At 39.5% G+C, this 9,510-nt stretch overlaps 1 protein-coding gene across 1 annotated transcript in view; it reads left to right on the top strand.

Annotated features, from left to right (window-relative positions):
- PDXK (pyridoxal kinase) overlaps positions 1-9,176 on the top strand; it is a 46,885-nt gene extending 37,709 nt beyond the window's left edge. Inside the window, exon 11 of the mRNA XM_082219908.1 lies at positions 839-9,176. Coding sequence (XP_082076034.1) covers positions 839-951 — 113 coding nt within the window. The 3' untranslated portion in view covers positions 952-9,176. The remainder of the gene's footprint in view (positions 1-838) is intronic.
- Positions 9,177-9,510: the final 334 nt, after the last annotated feature.

Raw genomic sequence — 9,510 nt, forward strand, 5'->3', positions numbered from 1 at the left:
ATGGGGGGTTGTAAGTCTGAAAGGCACCACATTGGCTTAGAGACGGCAAATAGAAACCCTGTATTTTTCCCTCAGGGAGTCATCCAGTGAAATAGTGATGGCCACCAACTCGGATGACTTCAAAAGAGGGTTAGACAAATTCATGGAGGATAAAGCTATCAGTGGCTACTACCCATTATGGTTATGTTCTACCTCCATTGTTGAAGGCAGCATGCGTCTAAATGCCAGTTGCTGGGAGGCCCAGCAGAGCGTGCTGTTTGTCAGGTCCTGCTTGTGAGCTTCTGGGGAGCCACTGAGAGATTCTAGACTAGATGTGCCAGTGGCCTGATCCAGCAGCTCTCCTGGTGCTCCTGGTCCACGACTCCTAGAATCCTTGATCCGTATCCATTGTGACTGGGACTGTTGGGAGTTGAAGGCTATCAGCATCTGAAGGGCCACAGGTTCTCCATCCTCAAGATAACAAAAAAATAAGGAGTGTGCTGCCCAAGGTGGCTTGGACGGCTTTTAATACCAGCTAAGTTGTACTTTGTGTTCAGAGGCCGTATTCTGCTGGGAAAGAAAGAGTGGGGGCATGTTGTTTTATTGCTTGTGCGCTTCCCAAAGGCATCTGGCTGGTCAATGAGGAGAACAAAGGGCTGCATGAGATGGACCTTTGGTTTGATCTTGCAGTGCTCTTGTTGCATCCTGAATTGCAGTAGAGCTGAGATTCAAGCATATTGATTTGGGAGTCGGCGGGAAGGAGTGAAGGGCTGGGAGGGACAAGTTTTTCTTCTGGGCTGCTTTTGTTAAAATTAAACACCTGTGGCATTTCAGTCTCTTTGTTGCTTTTGTTTTTAAGCCCAAGCTGGAGAAGGAAACAAACCCAATTCAGCCCAGCTGGAACTGCGGATGGTCCAAAGCAAAAAGGACATAGAAAACCCAGAGATAATAATAAAAGCTACTGTGTTATAAAGGTTGTATATCTCCTAACAACGCACAATGTATTGATGTCCTCATTTTCTTTCCTGTAAATTGTAATGTTTGCCTTAGATCTGTGACAGAAACCTGACTTCCATGAAATAGTGCCCAGCATAGATGAGATCCACTACCAAGCACATGTGCTGGCCTTGCTCGAATTAAGAAGAATGAAAAAAGCTAGGTGTATATTGCAACTCCCTCCCAGGTATGAAGATGGCTGTCAGATCAATTCAGTCTTGTTGGGAACCCTGGGTTTGGGAGCACAAGGTTTCTTGCCTTGCCAAAGACTTTCAGAATGCATTTGTTAGTGGAATGATTGTCTGGAGTGTATAAACTGTGGGAAAGCATCTTGTGCCAATTGAGCAGGTTACCTCTCCCCTTAAATGCAGTGGTTTGGCAGCCTGCTTCAATGTTCAGTACCTCAAAAAGTAGAGAGAGATTCAGGCCAAGTGTGGAGAGGGGTCTGCAGATGGTTAGCTTTTAGGTTCTCTGTCTGTACAGCCCTTGGAAGTATAAGAATGTGTTGTTGAGAACAGCTCCCATGTCTGGTCTGTGAAAAATTGCAAGACTCCACTATCCAGAGGTGCTAACCCTTTAATATTAAGCAACCAAAAGTCGTCAGGTTTTTTTGTTTTGTTTTGTTTTGTTTTCTTTACCCCTTCTTTCTCTCCACAAAAAACACAGATGAGTAAAAGACAATGGTGGTTCTACCTCTGATAGAATACACTTGACACAGTTTTATCAAAAGACTCACAAGATGCAAGTTTCCTTAATAAGTACTTCTTATGAAACCTGAATATCCCATTTCATCTTGTAATGGCTAGGAGGGGAGTGAAAGTCTTTGTTGTTTGTTGAGACCAATTCACTGTTTATGACCACTGGTTAGCGTGCTCCTGCTTCTGGGATGGATGATAAAAAAGACTGTATAATCAATAGGTTTCTCCAGACATACACATCCACCAAAGGCACTACACACCAACCACTGCTATTGTACAACCTCCATGCCTTTCAATGACACTTAGGCAGGAATCTCATGCAAGCCTGATAGAAATGAATATAGGTTGCACCCTAGACGTTTGGGAGGCATTTTACCCATATTAGTTATCAATGCAACGCCCAAACCTTCAGGAATTTTACAGGAGTTATTGTTAAATTTTAACTTGAAAAAATAAATGACGGTCTGGATGCTCCAGTGAGCATGTCTGAATACCTTGGGAATCAACACAGAGTGCTAGGTTCTGTTACATGCAATAATCTCTTAAAGTTATTAAAACAATTTCAGTTCCTCTTAGTTGTTGATGATTTAATAGTGCCAGGACTAAGCATATTAATTCAACTTAGAATTTTAAACCTGTTTTCCTGTTTCTCTTCTCTCTGTCTCTCTGTTCCCCGCCCCCAGAAGAATTATGGATAAATTGACATTTGTACTCTTTGTTTTATTTCTTGTTATTTTCTTGAGATAAAACAGGGTATTGAAGCAATCCATGGCACTTTGCAAAACACTTGTTGCAGTGTCACTTTCTCTTTCCTTGCAAATGACCAGGGTACTTTTCGCCTAATTTTTATTAGAACATCCTTTTCTCTGGATCTCTCTGGAAAACAGGATTTCTGCAAAAGTGCTGCCATTAACAGGAGTGCTGCTTGAGTCTTAAAGCTCCATTGTGCAAACTGTTGTTCGCTGTTGTTAAAAATCAGCTTTTAATTACTTTATTGCAATGTTTTAAATTTCTTAGATGCCTTCTACTAAAAATGGTCTTGAGGTGATCTACAATATAACATACAAACAATATAGAAATATACAAGAACTAAAACCAGGGGTAAACAGCAACCAACAAATTATTCAATTCAAAAAGCAACACCAGCCTTGCCCCCACTACCATAACGCCCCCCCAAAGAAACATGTTCATAATTGTCACTAAGCAAACCAATTTAAATGTCTAGCTGTACATAAGAATGTTACATTAACAGTCATATGCCTGGTGCCAAAACAATGTTTATGTTGGTTCAAGGTAGGCCTTGATGGGGACAACATTCTAAAAATGAGGGGCTGCAATTGAAACATTTCAGCTTTTTCATTCATTTAAAATACCCATTTGTCTAATCATTGTGGTTGTAGATGTAAGCTTGTTGATAACTTATTTCCACTGTGGTCCCCAGTGTCACACAAGTTCCCCACCCTTCCCTGTATCAGGGATAGGACAATGTATGGCCTGCCAAGGTTTTTCTCAATAAAAGCTTTTCCTGCCAGCCTCAGATGAGCACGACAGCAACATGGGGGCATAGTCATAGGAAGGTGGTGAAACTCATCAGACCAGCTACAGTATGAGTGGGGAACCTTTGGCTCTCCAGACATTACTGAACTGCATCTCCCATCAACCCTAGCAGGCATGACCAAAGGTCAGGAATAATGGGAGTTGTAGTTCAGCAACATCTCAGAGGCCAAACCTTACGCACACATGAGCTGAAGTTTACAAAAGCTTTACATTGTATACACATTGCCTGCAGACTTCAAAGTATGAATTAAATTAGGAATTGCTATTTTTCAGAACATATTCACTCATTCATTCATTCTTTCATCCAATAACTGAGGGTGCTTCATAGATTATACAGAAGTGAGATGAGAAAGAGCATGAGTGGCTCATCTCACCTTGGAAGAGTACCCATTTCAGAAAGCATGAAAAGGCAAAACACAAGAGTTTCCTATACTGTCTTCCCTCTACTTCTGCTCAACATCCAAATATGCCCTGAATGGACTGGCTGCCATGGGAAATAATAGCTGGGTTTCTTTAGCAGAACCAACAATGGCAATGTGGCTTATGTATGTCTAAACCTTACATCAAGCTGAGGTTTTGCTTTTTCACAGTGTTTACAGTTAGTTTCAGGGCTCAGTCCCCAACACTTTTCCTCACTTTTAGCAAATCTGAAGGGAAATTCCATGTAACTAATTACTGGATTTTACTGTTACTCCTTTTAGTCACCACTGTTGTGAAATTGCCTTTTATAAATTAAAAAAGGGTAGTTTTAATTGCATGAGATTCTTGCCTTTGCTCATGCTGACAGAGCCAAAGTAGGCTTTTAGGTTAGCAGCTGCAAACCAGTAATCATTTTCCTATTCTCATACAACAATATACACTGCCCTGTATTGATAACGACATTCAACACAATTTTCAGGTTGGAGGGATATAGTTGTTGAGCAAAACGTAGCTGCGTGGAGAGACAACTTCTAAAGCACAAATACATTTTAACTATTAACCCCATCTGATCACAGAACACTCAAAGGATTAAAGTTTCTTTTTGAGTACAACATTCTATGTTAACATCTCCAGCAGCTTAAGGAAGCTTGCAAATTAACAGTCATGATCAGTCCTGGCCTTCTCTGTGCTTGGTGGGTTTGTTACTGGTAAAATATCAATAAATTTATAGCAATAAAATATTCATACACTTTTTTCATACAAGACATAAAGAGTCTTGAAAACTACCCATTGCTATATAGATCTGCTGTAAGTTGAGCCTTCCTGGTATGTGAGTTAATTAAGATCCTACAAAATCCACATAATACTGTCTTTGTCCCTCTTCAATGTATTGGGGCTATTAGACATTCATTAAAATTGCAGCACTTGATTTCCATAGATAAATGAAGATAAGTAGTTTCATTAGGTATGCTTTTTTAAAAATACTACTATTGTTGAGGTGAATTTTGATTTAATGTGGGATTTTCATATATGAAACTTTCCCAAATACTTTCCCCATAGAACACTGGACAAGCCAATATGAACTGTGATTTTAGCCAGGAATCTAGAGAAAGGGAAACTCTTTATCCCTCCCAATTTTCAATTTTCTAGCATACGCAGGACAAATTGCACATCAAAAAAGCACAAGTAAAATTACTAATTTTTAGTGAGAGTTTTAGAGAAAATATTATTCATATTAGGTCTTGAGTCTACCCAGATTAATTTACAGCACTCCCTTATTTTAAGTAAGTCTTATGCTGCTAACATGTTAGAACCTGATTCCAGTATTCTAAGGCTTATCAGGAGAATCACTGGAAAAAAGGCATTTTAAAAAATCCCAGTAGGCTATTGCAGGCTATTTTTAATTGCTGCAGTTTTTGGAGACATTTCTCTTTAATATGGTTTGGGCAGCATTTATTTCTTGTCGTGTCATCATTTCACAGCCCTTGAAAAAATGTAAGCAATACTCCGCATAAACCTTGCAAAAACCATGTCAGATCAGTTTTCTTTTCTTTTTCGTTTCGTTTAGCTGTAACAGACACCCAAGGTTTCCAATGATATTTTTTTTTGGAATTAGATGCAGATGGAACAGCTATTAAATATTCTACTTCACCCTTTTATGCTTTGGAACATTTATTTAAAGGAGTGAGCATCTCGTAAGGGTCATGTCCTATTTACAGATCCGCCCATAGGGAGCCTTACCCTCCAGAAAGAACTGCAGTGTGTGAACCTATCAGCTGGCGCCCTTACTGATGCCGCCTGAGCCTTTCCCTCAATAGGGTGCCAGCCAATACAATCCCTGCAGATGTGAGACCCCATCCTCTGCACCAGTGTATCAGCTTCTGCAGCAGATAAGTTATGGAGAGAGAAAGAAGAAAAGCTGATAAAGTCAGATCAGATCCCTTTGGCCATTGTCTTTCACTAGAGCAATGAGATAGATCTGGAGAGAGGCCAAGTCTTTCTATAGCCATAGGTCAGAGGTGGCCAACATGGTACCTTTCAAATGTTGAACCGCAATTCCCATTACCCTGATCATTGGCCATGCTGGCTGGAGTGGATGGGAGCAAAAGTGCAAAACATCTGGAGAGTGCCAAGTTCACCACCCCTGCCTAGTGAAACTCGAATGAAGCTAATTCTCTCCGCCATAACCACTTAAGCTGCTTTTTTTGAAAGGATCTGGAATTCTTCCTTCCACCAACCCCCATATATAGGGTAGACCGGGTCTAGCTCACCCAGAGAATCAGACTGAAAGTAAGGAAGATGAGCTTAAAGCAAATCAGCGTGTGTCTCTAATAGTCCCAGAGGCATGAGTTAAGTAAATACTGCAGCTGTTTTTATGATTGTCTTCAACTGGAAAGCTGGTGTTATCATCTACTGTTGCTAATTTGTGTTTAATTCCACTTTTTGTAAAGATTTTTCTTATTGTGGTTTCAGTTCTTTGTGAAGCATAGGGGCTAACAAGATCTTATGTGCAAGTATATGTGATCGAGCTCTGAAGCTTTCTTTTTTTTCAAAAAAAGACAAATGGCTTTGTGAGGCAATGGTTTTGAGCATAAAAATGATGGGCAGGGGAAGGGGTGAAGCATTCCCTCCACTACTTCACTTAAAGCCTCCCTCTTCCAAATCTGTTCTTTAAAATGTACGGCATCAGGAATCTGTTACATGCATTTGCACATAACCTTTAATTAGTCCCTCAGCAGGACCAAAACTCTTGTAAAATGAAGTATCTCACAAGCTTAAATCTAGCTTATATGTACCCATAATACTTTGACTTCCTTGCACCTAACGACATTTAGAAAAGTAAATAGAAACTGTCGTTTGTGAAATCTTACTTTTAAATGTGCTTTTAAGAAGCATATGTATTAAAATTTGCTATGTTTTAGATGTTTATTTGCCAAATTGCATTCAATATGCAAGAGATCTGTGATCAGCGCAATATTTTAAAAAAGAATTAAGAGGACCAAGATTTCTAGCTAAAGATACTGCCTTGTTAAGAGTAACCTTATACGTATCTTGATTGGATGGTGTTAATTCATTGTCTGTCTGGTACTATTGCAGTGATTGTACTAGTCTCAATTTACAATATGTGGCAAGAAAGATTGTAATAAAGCTATATATGTTTAATAACACTGTGCATAACTATTGTTAGATTCTGTTTTGTATATGTTTAGCCACTTCATAATTAATCAGAACATGAATAGTTTGATAGTGTTGCTGAATCAGGTGGCCTTTTATTAAGTTTCCATCCCATATTTTAAAATGTGAACCATTGTTGGTTCAGGGGCAGAGCCCACAGACAGTATATCCAAGGGGGAAGCAAGGTAAAGCCACTGGAAGCACAGAATGAGAGGGTCCATGCAGATGGCCAAGCTACCCTTTAATGAGCACTTTTGCTTCAACGCAGTGTGGTCATCTGTTTCATGCAGTCAGGAGATGAGGAGGATCTTAATGCACATCTACAGGTAAAAGGTCTGGTAGACTACGCAGTGAAATGATCACCTGTATGCATGCCAGAAAGAAACACTGAGAGGTCTTGCTGAAAAACTAGATGTTAACTCTTTACTGTCAGATGTAAGGTGGGACTTCATTGTTTGCCATACCCCTTATGTAACAGGATTTGACTCTTCCTCTGCTCGTGAGAGTTAGAGTTACTAATTTGTTGACTGAAAAAAAGATGTCAGGTCCCTTCATCCCAACAGGAGTCCAGGGCTCATAGCTTTTCATGCCTGGATAGGTGACTACTCTGAGCTTGATACTACATCAAATGCCTTTGTTTTGTCTTCTGTGCCAGAATAGTTGGTGAGGAAGTGTATTGATGGTGCTGGACTTAAAGGATTGGGTTGTGTAAATGGATTATTTATTCCATCTTCAGGCTGCTTGTAGAAATATCTCTGCTTGGGAGAGCTAGGACCCTCCAGTGAAGGGAGAGTATTAGAGCCAGCAACAACCACCAATTCAGAGAATCCTGACAGCCGCCCCATTTTCTCATTAGTCCCCCTGCCCTTTGGGTCTTGGACCTTAAATATGGTAGGGCATGCATATTCTACTGGCTGTGTACATGGATATATATTTTCCCTCTCCAAAGGGACCCTAATTACATACTTTATCCCCTGATCCAGTCTCTCTTTGAACCATACAGTTCTTCATAAGGCAGCCTGACTTTGAATGTTGAAGAAGCACATTGCTGAACTAGGTTCTGCACTGCTCCAATAAACAGATTGTGCAGCTGATAGAGCAGTTGTATGGCATGAGCAGCAGAATTCCAGCCTAATTGGAGCACTGATGAAGTTCCTCTCTTAAGGATTCTACTTATGCAAGTGCATTTGTGCCTTGGTAACTTCTCAGACATTTAGGAGGCAAAATTAAGCGATCTTGTGAAAACGTAAGAACAGGGTCTTCAAAAATCATGCCTATTGAGGAACTGGTAAAATGCAGAACAGAAGAAACGAATTGTTCACTTGTTTCCTTTGAATTAAAAAGAATCTGCCCAGAAGGGTAGAAAATGTTGGCTTTTTAGTCACCCCACTCCTTCCATGCAGTTTTCCAAAATTCCACTTCCAGAGCCATACAAAACAGCTGCTATCCATGCAAATGAAATATAGTATTCCAAGCTTGCTGGTCTCGGGCATGTACGTTTCTGAGCAAGGATGCATTCTTGAACTGGAGACTTCTGTTAAAAACAATAGTTTGGTTGCAGAAAAATATAATAAAGGAAGCACACTGAAAGCATTTCTAACCTTAAACAGACTGTGCCATATAATAATAAGTGGAGATGACATGCATTATTTACATACTGCCTTTTCATTGCATTGCTACTTAGAATAATAATTGTGTCTAGGAGAATGTGGCATGTGTACTCTGTATCTGTATGTATTGAAGTTCTAGCTACAGCGGGGTAGAAGTAGAATATGAGGGCTGGCAGTGCAGGCCTTCAGAAAGGGAAATAATATATATATATATATTTTTATAGACTGTAATATGATTTCAAGTCTCAGCTGCGCCACATCAGCCTCTTCCAGGAATGTAAATCTGCAAGACTGGCTAGAAGAGGGTGGCTGTAGAAACGAGAAAGGTAGCTCAGTCAATCCCAACAGCCCAAGATGGATTTAATTAATATATAAAGATGCCTTTGAAATATATTTTTAGCTCTAAAATATTAAATGGATAAATATTTACAAGCAAACTTTATATGTATTTGACATTTGTGTAGTGCTTTGTATTGAAGAAACTGATCTGTTATATGTTTATACCTCTTATTAATTGTTCTTGAGTTGTAGGGACAAAGAGTAGATAACTTGTTTATATGCCAGAAAAATAATAATGATAATACGTGATGTGTAACTGTGTCTAATGTTAGTGGCCACAATCCCAATGAAAATGTTGTTTGTATACTTCTGGTTTGCCACATGTGACTTTTATCCATTTTGTAGTAACGTTTACATGCTAAAATATGTAGGAAGATGATAATAAAGTCAATGAACTACCTAAGTGAAGGCCAAGAATTAATTCCTGTTGAGCTAAGAATTATGATTTATGGATTTATTACTCAAAAAAAGTATATCATCCCAGAGCCTGTGTATCACTCTAAAGTAAGGAATTGGGAGGTGCATTCTCTACAGTGTTCTCTGTCAGTTTGTTCAGATTTATGAAGATTGGCAGGGTGGGACATGGAACGTTTGATATCACCCCTTGGCAATAATTCAGACACTTGATGAGAATAATAGAGAAATGGCACAACTGAAGCTAAACTTAAAGGTTTGCCAGCCTTGTAAACTGAAGAAGAAGAAGAGTTTGGATTTGATATCCCGCTTTATCACTACCC

This window comes from Podarcis vaucheri (assembly GCF_965113315.1).
Source record: "Podarcis vaucheri genome assembly, chromosome: 4".
NCBI classification, from domain to species: domain Eukaryota; kingdom Metazoa; phylum Chordata; class Lepidosauria; order Squamata; family Lacertidae; genus Podarcis; species Podarcis vaucheri.